Source organism: Psittacula echo (genome assembly GCF_963264785.1).
Source record: "Psittacula echo genome assembly, chromosome: 12".
In the NCBI taxonomy this organism is placed as follows: domain Eukaryota; kingdom Metazoa; phylum Chordata; class Aves; order Psittaciformes; family Psittacidae; genus Psittacula; species Psittacula echo.
Genome location: NC_137747.1, coordinates 14,931,182 through 14,949,744, shown reverse-complemented (window position 1 = coordinate 14,949,744; position 18,563 = coordinate 14,931,182). Strand labels below are relative to the sequence as shown.

General features: G+C 47.1%; 1 protein-coding gene across 2 annotated transcripts in view; it reads left to right on the top strand.

Moving 5' to 3' along the window:
* The window catches only part of TOP1 (DNA topoisomerase I), a 66,680-nt gene that overhangs the window by 41,798 nt on the left and 6,319 nt on the right, over positions 1–18,563 (top strand). Inside the window, exons 6-15 of one of the 2 annotated variants that reach the window (XM_080628273.1) lie at positions 1,479–1,574; positions 2,595–2,670; positions 3,659–3,756; positions 7,830–7,945; positions 11,936–12,057; positions 12,710–12,832; positions 14,213–14,400; positions 15,019–15,163; positions 16,175–16,318; positions 17,694–17,879. In XM_080628273.1, the coding sequence (XP_080484399.1) occupies positions 1,479–1,574; positions 2,595–2,670; positions 3,659–3,756; positions 7,830–7,945; positions 11,936–12,057; positions 12,710–12,832; positions 14,213–14,400; positions 15,019–15,163; positions 16,175–16,318; positions 17,694–17,879 (1,294 nt within the window). The remainder of the gene's footprint in view (positions 1–1,478; positions 1,575–2,594; positions 2,671–3,658; positions 3,757–7,829; positions 7,946–11,935; positions 12,058–12,709; positions 12,833–14,212; positions 14,401–15,018; positions 15,164–16,174; positions 16,319–17,693; positions 17,880–18,563) is intronic. The other variant, XM_080628274.1, reaches the window with a different exon arrangement.

The following is an 18,563-nucleotide window of genomic DNA, read 5'->3' as shown; positions in this document are numbered from 1 at the left end:
GAGCCATCACAGTTGTGCCTCCCTCGGGGCTAAAAGCTGCCTAAGAGCAAAGTAATGATCTTCTTCTTTTTCCCTGCTGAAATATCCTTTTACAAGATGTTCTCACTCAGATGGTTTTGATTTTCTTCCTTAAGACTTGGTCGGATGAGCAATATTACAGTCTTGGAAACAAGGCAAGTCAGGGTTCAGATCGGTCACACAGCTCCTTTCTTTTAATAACCACACTCTATTTCCCTCTATTACAAAACGTTGTGAAATGTTTCAGTGTTAAAATAGATGAGATAAAATTCCTGCAGCAGCTTCAGCAACAGTAGCTCTGGATTCCTGCCTGGAAGGGAGACCAAATGAAATGGGACAAATACCTCTTTTTCCATCAATGTTTTGCAACTGTCTCCGTGCTGCAGACTCGTGTCTGAGTTAATCAGAGGCGATGCCACAGAAATGGCTTCTTAGAGCAGCACGTAGCCGCTTCCCCTGAGCTGCATCTGCCAGCACTGCAGAGCTTTACAGCTGTGAAGGAGCAAACTGCTTGTTCTGCTTCATGGACGCATCACCAGCTAAAATCAGCCTCCAGAATGTCTCTTGCTGACTGCAGTCTACAAAGCAGAATGCTGCTGCTTTTTTTTAATCCCACTTCATCCAATGGCAGAATCCGCATGTTGACTTGGAAACTGAGTCAATTGGAGCTGCTTGAATATGAATAGGAAAGCCCAAGATGGCACTGTTACTTTTTCTACCTGAGTGGAGCAGCACTAAGAGCTTCACAGTGTAATTTTGGACTCTGAGACATCTTTCTCTTGATGAAGATAAGTGAAATATGTCTGTGAGGTCTCGAAACAATGAGTCTGTTTAAAGGGATAGTGTCTCTTGCTTGCAAACTCTTATTCCTGATGTCTTGGGACATTGCAGCTAAAAAAATAACCTAATGTCTGTGGTGTGTTGAGAGGGATGGGATTGTTGCTTCCCACAGTTGGCCAGTGAGAAGAGATGGATCAGTTGAACTTTGCCAAACCTTTGTTTCCTTTTCTGCGTTTCACAAGCCTCATTATTGAGTTGGCAAAAGATTCAGAGGAATGGCTTTCAAATCTTTGCTTAGTTGATAATCTTCTCTCTTATCGGGCTGGATAACGGTATTGAGTTGAAACTAAATGATGTGCATGTGCATTTCAGTTTTGGCTTAAGGATAGTTGAAAGTGCTGGAAGCTGCAGTTGTTTTTACTCAAAACCTCAAAGAACCACAGTGAAATCTGAGCAGTTGGAGTTGATCTTGGTGTTGCTTGAGAAATGGCAAATATGGGGACAGGGAGTGACTCTTTCTGTTGTCTGGGGATGCTCAGAGAATGACACACCTCAGGTCTTCGGGCTCTTCCAGGACTGGAAGATGTTGCAGATGGTAATATCTTAAAACTGAGTTGTTGCTGGTTTCCAGGAGACTTCTTCTTCAAAGCTAGAGCCACCTTTCTTTGCTTCTTTTGTAGTCCACCACGTATTAAAGATGAACCAGATGATGATGGGTTTTATGCATCTCCTAAAGAGGACTCCAAACCCCTGAAGAGACCTCGAGAAGATGATGAGTAAGTGCTGTGAGCGCTGGTGACTTGGGTGTTTGCCTTTAGTTTCAGAAAGATAACATTGAGGGGGGTGGTTGGAAGTCTGAGACCAGGATCCTGATCCTGTTGCAGGGTTTCTGAGCAGGGCAGGAATGGTATTTGTGGTGTCCAAGGTGAAATAGCATTACTATCACAGCTTCTGCAGATGGTGCTGTGAAATGTTGCAGAGCTGGTAAATAGAATCATAGGATAATGATAAATAAAACCCGAAAAACCCAGAAGGTAGGTAAAGAGACCAGTGAAGATTGCGAAACCTGAGGTATTAATGCTGGTTAAGTGGCTGCAGTGGTCTCTGTTGGGTGAGGAGATGACTGCACAAGGGGATAAAATGCATTGTCAGCCTGTTGCTGGTGGGAGGTTTGCCTGCACTGCTTGGTGTGATTCACCTACAGCTGAAACATGTCGTGGGTTATGCTGAGGAGCACACATGATGTTTGCTGGTACAATGACCCACCCCATAGAATAAAAGCCCAGCTCCATCCCACTTATCTGTCACCACCTATGTGCATCCAGATCTTTAGATAGCGTGACCCCATTAGCAGTCTGGAGGTAAGAGGTGGGAAGGGTTTAACCATGGTGGCATTCCGTCCCTGGGTGGTATTTCTGTCTCCAGGAGGGATGGGTGTGACACCTCTTCTTTTGTGTAATCATTGCTGCCTTCTGCTGAGTTTTGGTGACCTCCCATCTCATGTCTGCAATGGAAAGATTAAGAATTTGCCAGTAGTTAATTTTGCTATTGTTTAAACTGGTGGGGGATGAGAAAAGTGAGCCTCGTGGGCAGATCCCAGACCAATGACTGGGAAAGGAGTTGAGGGTGGAACATGCCACTAAGCTTTTGCCCATTTATCGCATCCCTGGTGGCCACCCGTCACTGGTGGCTACTCATGCTTCTGAAGCAATTCCTCATCAATGAAGATGTATGAGTCTGTGTATGACTTCTCTGTATTTGATCATTTTCATCAGCTAGTCTGTGTGTTCTTACAGTGCTGACTACAAACCCAAGAAAATCAAAACAGAAGACATCAAAAAAGCAAAGAAAAGGAAACAAGAGGAAGAAGAGGTAATGTGAAAGATGAGTTTGTGGTCAAAAAAAGCAAGTTGGTGTTAGATTATGTAGAGCAGGGGTAATCCGATTCATGAGTGAGGAGGCAGGGGCCAGTCTGGGACAAAGCTGCATGTGGCAGGTCCCCACCTGTGGTGCAGGTTAACTTCTCTGAGCCATTGTGTATAAGTAGCCAGGAAAAGTTTTCCTCTCCCACTCTTAAAACAACGGATGGAGAAGGTGCTTCCAGGTTATCAGCACGTTCCAGGCAATTCACAGTCCTCCTGTTGAGTAGCTCACAGAGGGTAGAGGAGCCTCACTAATGACATCTGGTAATTGCACAGATGATGTAGCATAGTGCAGAAGCAGAGGAGATGAAACTGAGATGAGCTGCTAGAAAGATGCTTAAAGCTTTTAGACAGCGCCTGGGTTGGGAATGTCTTTGGAGAGGGACTTGGACCAGAGGTTATCCATCATTTGAGACCAACAAACTACACTCCACATCTAGCAAAGATGCCTTTGCGAGGTACATGTTGCAAGCACCTCCTGGCCACAAGACTAATTCTTCCCTTCAGTAAAAGTGTCTATACAGTGATCTTACACCAGCAGGTTTCCAGAAGCCCGCTCACAGTGGGGCAGGTGAGCTCTATAGCAGTTGCCAGACTGGATGCACTGATGCAGGCCAAGGAGGGTGTTTCTGTAACTAAGTAATCGCATTACTATGGCCCAGACTTGCCACCTATCAGGTGAGGCAGAATAACCGACTGTGTGCACTTAGCATGTCCCAGGTATAAAATAACGTGACTTAACCCAGAAGCGGGACATCGACAGAGTTCAGCTTGACAGGATGATCGAAGAGCTCATTTACATGGTGAGGCCACAGGAATTCAGTTATTTGTGGCCAAACTTACATACCCCAAGAGACAGTCTTTTAATGTTAAAGCATGTTCTCAGGGAGAGGGGAGATGCAGTCCCTGGTTCTAACAGATTCTTCCTCATTTTGCAGGATAGCAAAGCAAAGAAAGCCAAGAGCAAAGACAAGAAAGTCCCTGAAGCAGACAAGAGAAAGAAGCCGAAGAAAGAGGAGGAGCAGAAGTGGAAATGGTAATTATATATCAGTGATGGAGGCTGCTCTGCACCTGGGCTTTCCTCACCTCCTGTGCTGAGGAAGCACTTCTGGCTTCCTCTTCCCTCGATTCATGAGGATTTGTTCAGAATAATGGACTTACCTTCTGGTAAGCTCTAAATGGACATCTCAGTCATTGTGTTCATCCTCTGAAACAAGAAAGCAGCTTTTTGTGGGGTTGTTCTTTGCCCTCTCTCCATCTACTGAATGTAGAGGCTGCCTGTAACGAACACCAGTAGTATTGTGCCCAGAGCCTGCTCCTTGCTGGCACTCTTCAGAACTATATGAAAACTTGTAGGCTTGGGGATATCAGCAGGAATATATAAAGATGTGCAGATGTGTTAACTAGCTGCATGGGTTGGAACTAGATAATCTTAAGGTCCTTTCCAACCCTAACTATTGTATGATTCTATGTCAGCTCTGTGCCTCCCAGAGCTGCTCCTGCCTCTGAGATCCAAATGACAGTTGGGTCGAGTGACCGGTTAAGCTTGGGCTGTTTGGAAATGACTTCTGGAAACAAATTTGGGCTGGAAAGCACACTTTGTCCTGCCCAGGGTCCTACAGTGACACCGTGGAGCAGCTGAAGTTGTGCTTTCACTCACTCTTACATGTTTTCAGAACCTTGTTTAAATACATGTGAGCTTTCTGGTTCCTTTGGAGGCCAGGCCTGGGCTGCATCACTAGTCCTCTGTGTAAGAAACCTGCTGGATTGGTTTTAGCTATCCACAGTGATTAAGCTACTGTTACTATTGAGGTGTGTTTGGAAGTTTGGACCTTGGCACTTCCCTCTGTTTAATGCATCTGTAGTTTTCAGGAGCATGTGTGTTTTCTGCACTCCTGTAATCTCCTGTACTGTATTTTAGGACCTTGTGGGGATGATGTTTACCGGAGTGTTTCTTTTATTTTTAATAGGCTTGTTGTGTTGCCTTTGCAATCTTAGTCCTTTCAGAGTCACTCTTTTACCCTTTTATTATCACCCTTACTGATTCACCTTTAAGAAGAAAAATTCTTCTGTTGTGTTTATAGTCTTTGCTTATTTCTCTGATTGTCAGAGCTGCTTCAGAACATCAGCACTTGCATGGCTTTTCATGCTTGTGTTCTGTTAGAAATGTGGGTTTCAGGCACTTCCCCAAAACTGTCCTAGGTGTTTTCCTGAGCCCTCCGCTTTGTTCTCAGCCCTTTGACACTGTATTTTTCATGTGCTTTGCCATTAGCAAACCACAGGAACACGAAGCAAGTGGAAGCTACAGAAGGTCTCTATAAGCCTTAATGATCTGTTGTCTTTTGGGCTTTGGCTCAGCTGCCCTTGCTGGTTCTGTCTAACTTAATACTCTGTTTTCACAGCTCTCTTGTATTGTAGTCTGTATCCTTCAGCAGCAAAGCTGTACTTGGAAGCTGTCCTGTTCCCCCTCAGCCGCCTTGGCAGCACAGCCCCACATAGCTCTGTCGAGCTCTGTGATTGCTTCCTGCTGAGGAGAGCTGCCTTTGTGCTGTAAAGCCTGGCAGTAGGTACCTGCATCCTTCTGCTGATGTCCTGTCATCCATCTGCAGCTTTGTACAGTGGGTCTTTGCTAGACAGGGTTTCATCTGCACTTCACTTGCGTCTCTTAAGGGCATTTGGTGTTCATCTGAGTCAATTTGCTGAGCATCTGGTACCTCATGTGCTTGCCTTGAGCGTTTTCCTCCTCACTTCTGTGAATACTTGATGCTAGACACTCCCAAGGCATTGGCCTCACTCATCACCATGTGGAGCTCTTTTAGAGGTCATTTTCACACCCTGTTGGTGTGTGAAGAATATGTGATCCAGAAGGATACCTTCTGAGCACTTCTCCCACCATGTGTTACAGCGAGTTCATTTCCTTGGAATAACATATCCCTGAGGTATATTCTGCTTTGTTTTTTTTCCCTAAGAATCTTCTCTATTTTCATTCCACTTGAAAAGCCTCCCCAAGCCTGTCTTCCTGAGCACCCTGGCATCCTTGAACAGGTTTGATATGGGATTTAATCGAGGCAGCTGTTAGCACAGTGTGTGCTGATGTCAGTAATGCAGTGTTCCTGACAGGCAGCACTCTTCTCGCTCCCATAAAAGCATGTGTAGAACGTTGCTTTAGGAGCAGGAGCTGCCCTGGGCAGTGCTGCTGTAAATGCTTTGTTTAAAACCAAAGGAGGATGAAAAATTGCTAAACTCAGGAGGCTCACTTGAACCTTTTGTCTGAGTGCTGCTGTACAAAGCTTAGGAAGGTGGAGGTGGGATCGGGATGGTTTATGATCTTTGTGTGTCAACCTGCTCTAGTGGAAGGTGTTCCTGCCTGTGGCAGGGGGTTGGAACTGGGTGATCTTAAGGTCCTTTGCAACCCAAATCATTCTATGATTCTTACTTTCTGGTGGCTTTGGGCTTAGAAACCATCCCACGGATCCCATGTGTCCTCGTAGCCCTCCCAAAAGGCACAGTGTGCTTCAGCTCTCTGTTTAGACTTTCATTACCTTTCTAGTACTCCTTTTACATGCATCCTTTGTACAAGGACAGGGTAGAGAAACAGGATTTCTCATCAAGTGAATACAAGAGTGATAAATCTTCCAAAGCCGCAAACCCGTCCTGTAGAGCAGTAGCTACTGTGAATGATCCCCTCATTCTTTCCTGCTGGAGTAAAACCACTCAGTGTCAGAGAGGATCACTGTGTTCTGGCTGGGAGGAGAGGAGAACGGTTTCAGTTCGTTTTGCTGAAAGCAGCTTCTGGGTGGAAGAAGTCAGGCCTGTGTTTGACAAAGCATTTCCATTTGTAGCTTTAGTGGATTTCAGAAACAGTCAATATGAATGTAAATATTTGGGATCTAAAGTTCAAATGTCACTATTAGGTCCTTGTATCAGCATAGTTTACTCAAGCCTTCCTCCCAGGTGGGGACTGCTATCTGCCAGGCAGGTTTTGTGCTGAGAGCTGGGATTTGTGAGCTCTGCTGGGGAAGATGTTCCTGTGCTTCCCATACGAAAAGGCAGGTCTGCTGCTGTGGTCAGGAATGTGCCTTTCTAACTCCAGCCAAATGCTGCGTCCCAGGCAGTTGGTTTTGTGCAGGCACCAGTGAAGCATTTTGAGTGTCTTGGAGCAGGAGCTCTTTTTGCTGTTATCCTGGCAGGGATGAAGTGATCCACTCTTTTTATTGTTGTAGCTGCTCAACAAAGTTGCATGAGGCTCAGTGCAAGTTGGTTGATCACTAAGGTAGAAAAGCCTCTTTCTGCAGGGAATCCTGTGCCAGCAGCATGGAGCAGTGATGTTTCAGTGATCATGAACGGAGCGTGGAACCAGTGGCTTGGGCAGATGGTGCCAAGGGTGATCCTGGGAGATTGTTCCCTTGGAGCACAGGAGTGGAGATGCCTGTTGTGTGACACGAGTGCAGCATGTGCACAACATCTTTAGAGAGGTGCTTAAAGGCAGGTTTACAGTTTTCCAGTGCTGCTCTGCTTTTCTTCAAGTGTGCTTTTCTTACCCAAGAACTGGAATGAATTTCACATGGCAGAGCAGGTTTTAGGCTTTCTTGTCCAAGCAGGTTTGTTCTCAGTTAAGTTGTAAATGAACATCTGGTTCTTTATCTCTGCCCTTAATGGCAGACGTGGCCTCATCTGAAAGCAGCTGCATAACACACTACAACTGCTTGGCTTTGCTGAGCAGGCATGCTGGCCCTGCTGGGAGATCACAGCTGGCTCTCACTGGGCATGATCCCAGCTCTTTTATGATTGACTTCCTCATTTTCTGAAGTTCTAAGCTTTTTCAGCTGAGGGATTCAGTGACAAGAGCGGCAGTGAGAGGTGAGGAGCATGGTGTCATCAGGTAACCTGTGACCCAAGTGTCCTGTGCATGGACATGGCTGTGCTCTTGTACAAGAAGGAGGAAGGGGGAAAAACAAAGTCATGGTGAGAGTGCATTGCGCATTTGTACCTGGTCTGTGCCTGGCAAGGCTATGACTGCTTGCTGGTTATCATACTCTTATACCCACATAGTAATCAAATGAAGACCAGGAGCTTAAAACTGTATTGGTTCCTATTTCTCTTTTGAAGGTGGGAAGAAGAGCGCTACCCTGAAGGCATTAAATGGAAGTTCCTAGAGCACAAAGGTCCTGTATTTGCTCCGCCATATGAACCTCTGCCTGAAAATGTCAAGTTCTATTATGATGGTGAGTTACTCCATGTTTCCACTTGCTGGGAAGAGAAATAAACTTTCTCAGGGTATTGTGGTGGTCTTCCGGGGACTGAGAGATGAGGAAGTGGTTTTACTTCAGTGGTTACCTTAAAAGAAGTTCCCCCAGCAGTGAAGGAACAATGTCTGGAAGCAAAGGAACAGCCTGCTGGATTCTGCTAACCAAGCTGACATGGAGATGAACTTGTTCTCACTCCCTTACAGTGTTAAATCTCTCAGGTTACTTAACACTGTGAGCGTGTCTTACACCTGCAAGTAGCAGTGTCTAACAGGTAGAGTACATAATTGTAGCTATTTTATCACTGGTCACCTTTAGGCTTGTTTAACCTTATTAATTGGAACTTCCCTCATCTGTGATGAAGTTCATGATCATTTGGGGGCATGGGACAATTGAATTGGGATACAGATGAGCAGAATCTTGTAGGAAGGCATAGGATGAGCCTGGTGTCAAGGACACAGCCCTGTGGTGTCAGTCATGGTCCCACTCACTGAGCATGGTGTGTGGTAGAACTAATTGATGTGGGTTTCTAACCCACTGGTCTGGATGGTCTGTGTGGAAGGGATTACACAATGTGATGCCTGCTGGAGACCAGGTGTGATGACCCGTGTGCTTCCTTTCAGTGCTGTGATCGTGTTAAATGAAGGAGCACATTAACCCAGGACTGAATTAAGTGAGAGGCATTTGAATGGATGAAATCCTCATTTTTGGTGAAGGGGACGTCTGGAACTCTTCCCGGAACAACGTGCTGCTTTCATGTGACATGACACAGTGCTTTTCAGTGCTGAGAAAGAGGCGGCATTCATTTTCAACAGCAATCTAGTGAAGCAAACATACATTGCATCCTATTATGGGCTATCTCCAAGCGAGCAGCACAGTGGGCAGGGATGTCTACCAGCTTCTTTCTTAGGGTTCGATAAGAATGTGATACGAAGTTGGATTTCCCCCTCCTCCATTGAAGGATGTATGATATCTGGAGAAGAGGAGGAGATTGCACTGTAGCTATCACTTGAGTGCAGGCAGCAAGAAGCTCCTCTTCTATCTGGCTATGTATTTCACAAAGCCTCTAGGAAGTGCAGGGATTTCTGCAGCTTCTATCTCTGTCATGGCTGAAATTCATCAATTGGCTCAACAATTATGGGATGGAATGGGGGGAAGGCTGTCTCCCTTGAGAAGCTAGGTTTACCCTGCAGCTGCTGAGAGCTGCTCTCTGCTCCCCAGGCATTGTCTGGTGTCAGGATTTACCCTAGGCTGATTTGTGGAGCCCAGGTCACACTGTGGCTGCCCAGCCAGCAGCCAGCTCTCACTGGAGGGGTCTGTCCCTTTCCTGGTGACTGCACTGTGGTGAGGTCCCTGCTTCCATGCACCCTCAGCGGGTTTGCTGATGACACTGAGCTGTGTGGTGTGGTTGACACATTGGAGGGAAGGGATGGGATCCAAAGGCACCTGGGCAGGCTGGAGAGGTGGAGCCATGTGAACCTCATGGAGCTCAGCAAGGCCAAGTGCAAGGTCCTGCCCCGGGTCAGGGCAATCCCAGCACAAACACAGGTTGGGGGAGACTGGATGGAGCAGCCTGAGGAGAAGGACTTGGGGTGAGGAGAAGCTCCCCATGACCCAGCTTCAGTGAGCGCTTGAGCCCAGAACCCCCCCTGCACCCCCTCAGAGAGGGGATCCTGCCTCTCTGCTACGCTCTGGGGAGACCCCCCCTGCAGCCCTGATCCAGCTCTGGGGCAACAGCACAAGAGGGACGTGGAGCTGTTGGAGCGAGTCCAGAGGAGGCCATGGAGATGCTGCGAGGGCTGGAGCAGCTCTGCTCTGGAGCCAGGCTGAGAGAGCTGGGCTGGGGCAGCCTGGAGAAGAGAAGGCTCCTGAAGGGGAGACCTGAGAGCAGCTCCAGTGCCTAAAGGGGCTGCAGGAAACCTGGAGAGGGGCTTGGGACAAGGGCCTGTAGGGACAGGCCAAGGGGAATGGCTTTAACCTGGGAGAGGGGAGACTGAGATGAGCTCTTAGGCAGAAGCTCTTCCCTGTGAGGGTGCTGAGGCGCTGGCCCAGGGTGCCCAGAGAAGCTGTGGCTGCCCCATCCCTGGCAGTGTTCAAGGCCAGGTTGGACACAGGGGCTTGGAGCAAGCTGCTCCAGTGGAAGGGGTCCCTGCCCGTGGCAGGGGTTGGAGCTGGATGAGCTTTAAGGTCCCTTCCAACCCAAACCAGTCTGGGATTCCATGACTCTAACATAACGACTGCTGCAGCTGCTGCTGGTGCAATAGCAGACTCAGTGAAGAAGCAGCCAAAGCTGTCTCTTGCTCTTAGGGTTTGTTGATTGAGTGATGGTGGGTTAACAAGCACTGCTCATAGCCTGGAGGTGGCTTGAACTTGCCTGTTTATCTGTAGCTGGGGCGAGGTGAGAGTGTAGATGTTGGTGCTGCATTTCGGTCCTGGCCCGTGTGGTGTCTCTCCTGCTCCTGATGTCCCTGGTTGCTCTCTGCTTTTCAGTTTGCTGAGGCAGGTTACTGATATTCACGACTGGAATAAAACTCTCTTTTTTTACATCCCCAGTCACTGAGAGCCTTTCCAAAGCTCTGTAAAAAGGAGGAGACTGAGTCTAGTGCCATTGATTCTGAAGTGATTAGAAGAAGGGGACTGAGCCTTCAGCTGCTTGGGTACAATACCTGTCATTTTAGCCCCATAACATGTTACTGACTTGATGGCCTCTCTAGAGCTGGACTCACAGCCTGGAAAAGTGTTTCCCTTCCCCCATTTCCTGTTACAAACAAACAAATGCTGTATTTTAGGTTGCAGCTTAAAAATTGGCAGAGTTACTGTTGCTTTAATGCGGAATGCTCTCAGATCGTTGGGAGGACCCTTTGCTAAGTCCTGTTTTATGAGGCCTTGCAGATCTTAAGGCTTTCTAGCTGCCTCCCGTGCTTTCATCAGGGAGATGATGCAACCTTTCAAACACGTAGTAAATCAGAAGTGGGGTATTGTTTCCCAAGAGCACAGAGCCAGCAGTGCTGTTCCTGTAATCCCCTTTGCGCAGTGCAGTGGGTGTTACAAAGTCCCCAGGTGCTGCCTGCCTGCACAGTGGCCCTTCAGACACTTCTTGCAGCTAGCTGGAGATGTGAGCTGCATGCAGAGTCCTTCCCAGGTGTCACTGTCGCTTCCCGTGTTGGCAGGAATGTGATCTGGACCGAAAAGGTGCTCCATGGGGATCCATGGCTTCCCAATCACAGCAGTCTCTTGTGTTCTGCAGTCTGCCCTTCCAGCATTTCCACTGTGCACTGCACTCTTGCAGATAAGCTGAAATGTGACCTCTCCATTCACTGAAAGCTCCCACTGTCTTTAGCATGACAGAGGCTGCTGAGCCTGGTCTGGAGGCACAGGAGGGCATTCCTGAAGCAAAGGGAACCATTGCCCTGCAGTGAAGGAGGGTTAAATATTTGGCATCTGTTTGCGGTATATCCATAGGAAGGGCTCTTCCTGGCTAGAAATAGCTGAAGGCTAGAAGGGGTGTTCCAGAGCAGAGCCCCTCTGTGGGTGAAGAGGAACACAGAGACTCTTATTTCCTTTAGGTCTGAGTGCTGGACTGTGAAATGTGATAGAACCTGTGCCTCTTTCACTTCAAACAGCAGATCCACACCGCTGGGATGTCCCACGTGGGCTGTCCTGCAGGAGGCCTTTTCCCTTTCCTGCCCTGCGTCTCTCAGGCCGGTCTCACTGCAGATTGCTGTTGCTTTTTTGTGATGTTTGGATTCCAGAGGAAACCTTTCTCCAAATGTTTATGATGAAAGTCAAGCGACTGTGCTCCTCTGTTTCCTTTGGCCATCCCATTTGCTCTATTATGCAATGTTTTTAAGCAAAACCTCCCTGTGGTAAAAATACAGTGTCCTTTAAAGTAGTTATTGTGGCCTCTTGCTGGCTTCAATTCCAGGATTGCATTTGCTTTAAAAATGGAAATCTTTTCTTTCTTTATAGGTAAAGTCATGAAGCTGAGTACCAAAGCAGAAGAAGTTGCCACATTCTTTGCAAAAATGCTTGATCACGAGTACACTACAAAGGAAATCTTCAGGAAAAACTTCTTCAAAGACTGGAGGAAGGTAGGCACATAGTCCTGGTGCAGTGGCTCTGCATGGCCAAGGTCCCCTTGGCACCAGGCAGGGAAAAGGGACAACTTCTCCATGCACGGGAAGGTTCACTGTAGCTGGAGTTTTCAGTTCATGTGGAGCTTCACCACAAGGACCGTGTCATAAATACTTTCTAAACCAACCAAGTCACACTTCTCCCAACCCAATTTTCTTGTTCTGTATTACATGATGGGGTATAGCTCTTGTGTTACGTGCCTTGTTGAAGAGCCAGCTTTATACTCGAAGGAAATCCCTTCCAAAGACCTAAATCTCAGAACTTCACCTCCGTCATCAGCTGTGAGATCAAACCCTGGCATCAGGTGATGCAGTTTTCCTAGATGGATTACTGGCTTTGCCTCCCTATGCCTCAATGGTCCCAGCCACTATTCAGTGAGAGCCCTCTGGGAGGTGGTGCGGCATTGCCCAGCGCTTGCAGAGATCAGACTGCTGGAGGACCAGCACTCCACGTGCTTGGGTTCTTGAGCTTCTTGCTTTGGCCTCAGCTAGAGGGAGCATGTGCAGTATTGTGGGGGTTTATTGTGAGAACCTGTCTGTAGGGTAAGTTCTGCCGTGTATGAAAACTTAGGGTGTATGAAAACTGAACGTGCTCCTTTCTTTCTGCAAGGAAATGACCCCTGAAGAGAAGAGCACTATCACCAGCCTCAGCAAGTGTGACTTCACCCACATGAGCCAGTATTTCAAAGCTCAGTCGGAAGCTAGGAAACAGATGTCCAAGGAGGAGAAACAGGTATCGGAGGGAATTCCAGGAGACATCTTGCTTCTTAGCTGGCTTGTAAACATCTTTATGTAAGCATTCCTCTGCCTGCCTTGCTGTCTGTGCGTCAGTGTTCACCAGCTTTCATGTGAACTGCCAGAGTCATTACTGTGCAGCTCAGGTAGGGCAAAGCACAGCTGAATCTTCATCCTGACTTAAAATGATACTGTTAGGGCTAAGGCTCCTGATCAAGAGAATGAGAGGTGCTGCCTCCACAGGAGCCTTAGTCCCTGGCCTGCAGTGAACAGCAGACACTCAGTTAAGGACAGATTATAATTTTAGAAGCTGCTTGGGTCTGGAGGATGGAATTGGGGGTGGTGGAGGGGATGCAGCAATGATGTTAGTGATTAAAATGAGAGAACAAATCTTAAATACCAGGTAATACAGTTTTCTGAATAGGAATAAACTCTGGTTTTCAGTCAGAGAGCTACAGTGGCTTGTGGGGAGAGAATGAAATGACTGAGACTTCCTGCAATGGAAGTTGGAAACTTGCCCCAAGTTCTCTTTTGCAATGCTTCAGTCATTGTCCTTTGAACAAGGGGCCTGGTAGCTTGGAATTATGGCCTTTGGGGTCAGAGAGGTCCCACCAAAATAGAGAACCCATGTCTTACTGCTGCTTGCATTTGATAAATACAGGGTGAGCCCTTCTCAGTTGCTATCTGTGGTAGTTGCTGTGAGAAAGCGGCAGTGGCTTTCTATCTCAGGTTCTTAGCTGGCGCCCCGGTGCTGCCTGTGGGTCAGATGTTTTATTTGAGCTGCAGTGTTTCTGTTTCTGTATAATCAGAGTTCAAGCACAGAGGTATGCACTGAAATCTCAGCACATTTTTACTTAGGAGCCTGTGTTCTGCTTACGAGCCCAGTTGCTGACACAGGCTGGACATGCAGCAGACTGGAGACATTCCTCTGCTTGCGTTCCAATGCTGAGTTCAGGCACTCAAGTCTGAGCTTTCACACATAAACAACAAGATATAAAATCCAGTGGGTGTCAAATGCTGAATAGAGACTATAAAGCAGCAGTACTGTGCTGGAGCTGCCCTTGTAGCTGTGATACATGGATAGAGGTGCTTGCCTCTGCTGGGGTAAAACTGTAGCTGTCCGTGCCAGCCCTGATCTGTTTCTCTCAAATACAAGTGTTAAGAGAGTTTTTCCACATTCTTTCCTTTTTCCCAGTTTGTTTGTGCTGTTAGCATTTTATGAATGCTTTCCTGAACAGTCTGCTGCTCTGGGTGTTGATGCAGCACTTGGCATAATGAGAACCTGCTTTTGAGTTGGGTCTTCAGCATTAGTGTTGGCATGTAGAGATGCGTGTGGTGCTGGATTTACCAGGTCATCTTTGCTTTTGGCTTCTTCCAGAAAATCAAAGAGGAGAATGAGCGGCTACTGAAGGAATATGGTTACTGTGTGATGGACAACCACAAAGAGAGGATTGCCAACTTCAAGATTGAGCCCCCCGGTCTCTTCCGAGGTCGTGGGAACCATCCCAAAATGGGCATGTTGAAGAGACGCATCATGCCAGAAGACATCATCATTAACTGCAGCAAGTGAGCACTGGATGCTTCTCACCTTGCCTGTGCTTTCTAGATAGGATAGCTTCTGTTTTAAACCCCTGCATGGGTTGATATTCAAGCATGTACAGTACACATGCTGCTTATCTTAACTCTTAACATGGATAAAAGCCTGAGTCACACAAGCAAAGACTGAACAAGGCTATCAGAGGTTTCACACAGAACTTTGTCAACATATTTTCTTCCTCACACCTACAGCTTAATCTGCTTACCCAGCCTTTCCTGCTGGTATTTCCAGAAAGGAGTTTTCACCTAGGTAGGCTGCCATACTTTGTCTTCCTCAATGCTACAGGCTGAGTTTTGCTGGGCTTTTCTTCAGTCTTCTCCTGATAAGTGTCCACACTCTTGCAGTGTGCACAGAGCCCTTGCAGGGTGTGCTCCCACCTATGTTACACACATCAGGCACACACTGATAGCAGTTACATACCTGAGATTTGAATGTTCACTTTGATTCATTGATTTCCTGCTTGTGGAATAAGGAGTGAAGTTGCCGCAGGCTTCTTCCCCTGTGCTTTCTTTGTGTGATGGTATTTGTTACTTTCTTCATTCTGATGCTGTGAAAGTCTCTTTAAATAGTTATTTGCTGTTTTGCAGGGATTCCAAGATCCCTCCCCCTCCACCAGGACACAAATGGAAAGAGGTCCGGCATGACAACAAGGTTACCTGGCTGGTGTCATGGACTGAGAACATCCAAGGCTCTATCAAGTACATCATGTTGAACCCGAGCTCAAGAATCAAGGTAAAAGGATCTACTTAAGTTCAATGTTATGGGTCATGTCTCCAAGAAGCAAATGTAGCTGTGGGCTGGGACAGGGACAGGAAGTAAAGCTGGCTTGTTTCATCCTCCTCTGATTGAAAAACATAGAAAGTTTATGTGCTTCTGAAAAGAGAGAAAACAGTTCCTGCACAGGAGAGCAGATGGAATCTGGAGGACGGCAGCTGAAAAGCAGCATTGTGTCATTCCATGTAGAGATCTCTGCCCTGTGTAAACCTAAAAGGAAGCAATTTACCCAAGGACAGACTTGCTCTGGTGGATAGTTCACCTACTTCTGGCCCTGACTGCCTCTGCCTGATCAGGTGGTGAAGTTCTAACTATGGGCTGCTCATTTGTCACTTGTAAAATGAAAGATGTGGCCAGGCTGCTGGCCAAGAAGGCTGTAAGGACTGAAGGAAGCCAAAGCCTGCTGTGGGAGCAGGTAACCAGTCAATGGATCAATTCCTTACAAGCAGTGAAAACCTGTTGGAAGATGATGAGGCTTCAGTATCAGGGGTGGGATTGAAATTCCTCTCATTAAGTCTTTTTAGAAGAGAATTTTTCCTGGATTGGAAGCAAGGAGTTTCTCCTGCAAATATAAGGAAAATCTCTGTTCCCTGGGAGTTCATGATCTCTTTTTGCCATGGCCCGAATATATAATAATGATGATGAACTGTTGAAGTTGCTTTTACGTTTTATGGATGTTAATTACACAGCTGAAAGAGCATAAGTGCCAACTGAATAAAGCAGAGGAAACCATTTATATGCTGAGAAGCAGGAAAGACATAATATCTTTTGTGTCTTTATAGTGGCTTCCATGGAAGCGTTCAATATCATGGAAATCAGCATTCCCCACAGCTGCGTGGCAGCAGAGTCTGAAGCTGAGCTTTGTCCTCTGAGCCCGTTTGCCACACGCAGACTTGCAGAGCCTTGAGTTGCAGATCAGAACCGGGCCTTTGCCTGCTGACTAACGCCGTGTTCCGATGTCTTGTGCAGGGTGAGAAGGACTGGCAGAAGTATGAGACAGCTCGGAGGTTGAAGAAGTGTGTAGATAAAATCCGAAACCAGTATCGAGAAGACTGGAAATCCAAAGAGATGAAAGTGCGGCAGCGAGCCGTGGCGCTCTACTTCATCGACAAAGTGAGCACACTCCTCTTACCTTCCCGGCTTGCTGGAACGCTGCCTGGCAGTTCCTAAGGCACAATTGAGCCAGTTACCGAGGTATCCTGAGACTTCCTGGTGGGCAGGCTCCCGTCTCCTTTTCCTTCCCATTACCTGGCATCCAGAGCACTAAACTATTGTACTGAGTGTGGCTATTTCAGGCAGCATTGTTTTAGTTCAGGCAGAATTCACAGCCTGGTTCCAGAGCCGCCCAGTTGGGTTACTGGGAGGTTTGTGTGGACCTTTTGTCTCCAGCTGTTTCAGTTTTCCGGCTGGGAATTTCTGCTGCTTTTTCACCTCTTCAGTTTGAGGTCACACTTGTGAGGTTTCATAATAGTGCAGTTGTCTTGATGCTTTTAAAGCTGCTTAAAGCTAGTTCCCAGAGAGCTGTTGCCCTGGTGGTGTCGTGACCACCTGAGTTAACCGGTTTTGTTTTAAATTGGTGGAAACCAGGGGATTGGATTTGAATGATTGTGGTTTCATAGGAACACTGAAGGGTTTTCCTAAAAAACAAATTGGTTTGTCCGCTGCTGTTAAACAATGTTAATGCAGCCGAATGTAGCCTTTAGGTGATGTATCTAACCCCAAGTGCTCTGCATGCTAGTAAAAGTGTATTTATTTAGTATGCAGTGCAGAGGTAGGATCAAGAAGATGAACCCCTGAACTGTGTGATTTTGCATCAGGTTCAGTTCGCATGGAAGTCAGTTTGGATTTTAACACACCAAGTGCTTTGAAATGGATTTCCATTAGAAATTGGCAGAGCTGTCCCACAGCTTGAGTTGCCTCGTGAGCAGAAGTTGGTGAAGATCTTGCTTTAAACTTAAATTAAAAATGAGGTGTAGAATCCCAGAATCCCAGCCTGGTTTGTATTGGAAGGGACCTTAAAGCTCCTCCAGCTCCAACCCCTGCCACAGGCAGGGACCCCTTCCACTGGAGCAGCTTGCTCCAAGCTCCTGTGTCCAACCTGGCCTTGAACACTGCCAGGGATGGGGCAGCCACAGCTTCTCTGGGCACCCTGTGCCAGCGCCTCAGCACCCTCACAGGGAAGAGCTTCTTCCTTATACCTGACCTGAATCTCCCCTGTGTAAGCTTGAACCCATTGGCCGTTGTTCTGTTCTGGTAGATTGGTAGATTTGTGGCCTTGGGATTATTTAAAACAGAATTAAAGATAACTCGAGGTTGTTTTTATCAGAATTTTTACAAACGTCAGTTTAATCCACTCATACATTTTCTCCCTTTCCCTTCTCCTATGGACGCTGCTGATCCTATGGCAGGGTCTGAAAGTTTGCAGCATATACATTTGCAGGAATGGTTTGGAATGCTTCTGACTTTTCTTGCCTTAATGTAAATGTAGCTTGCCCTGAGAGCTGGTAATGAAAAAGAAGAAGGAGAGACAGCTGACACCGTGGGCTGCTGCTCCCTGAGAGTAGAACACATCAAGCTGCATCCTGAACTGGATGGCCAGGAATACGTGGTTGAGTTTGACTTCCTCGGAAAAGATTCCATCCGATACTACAACAAAGTCCCTGTTGAGAAGAGGGTAAGGCACCTCACCAGCATGCACACAGCCTGAATGGTGCAGTAATGTGGTCAGCACAGTTTTGATGGCAATAGCAGGGTGCTTCATCACTGGTCAGATTCCTAGCCAGAAAATAAGTCAGTTACTGTCCTTCCCTTTCTATTGGCAGTGCCATAGAAGATGAACCTGCATACACACCGAGGTGCTGTGGCATTACTCAACAGATGAGATACAGATCTTACTGCTCTTCCCTGTGATCTCAGTGTCAAGAGTTGGCATAACATAACTCTGACAGCTCTGTTAGATGAGTTTCTTGGGTCTTGTTCTGATCAGCAGAGTTGCGTTTGTCACCTGTAGGCGGGAGAGTTCCAGGCCCATATGACAAGTAACAACAGAAGAGGTTCTGAAGCAGAGTGCTGGGTGGGTGGCACTGTTGGAGCAGCTTTTTGACTTGGGCTTTCATGGTACTCGCTCGTCAGTCACAGTTCTGATCATGTTGACGCTGAGCCCTCACTGAAGTCTTGATCTCAGGTGCTCCAGAGCATACAGAGTAGATGCACTGATACTTCTGGCCTATGAACCTGGGTATCTGCCAACCAGGACATCATTCTTAGGCAGTGTAGGTTCCCTGATTTCTTCGTCATTCACCAATTTCACATCTGCTGTGATCTTGACCTCCTCCCAGGATAAATCCCCATCCAGCAG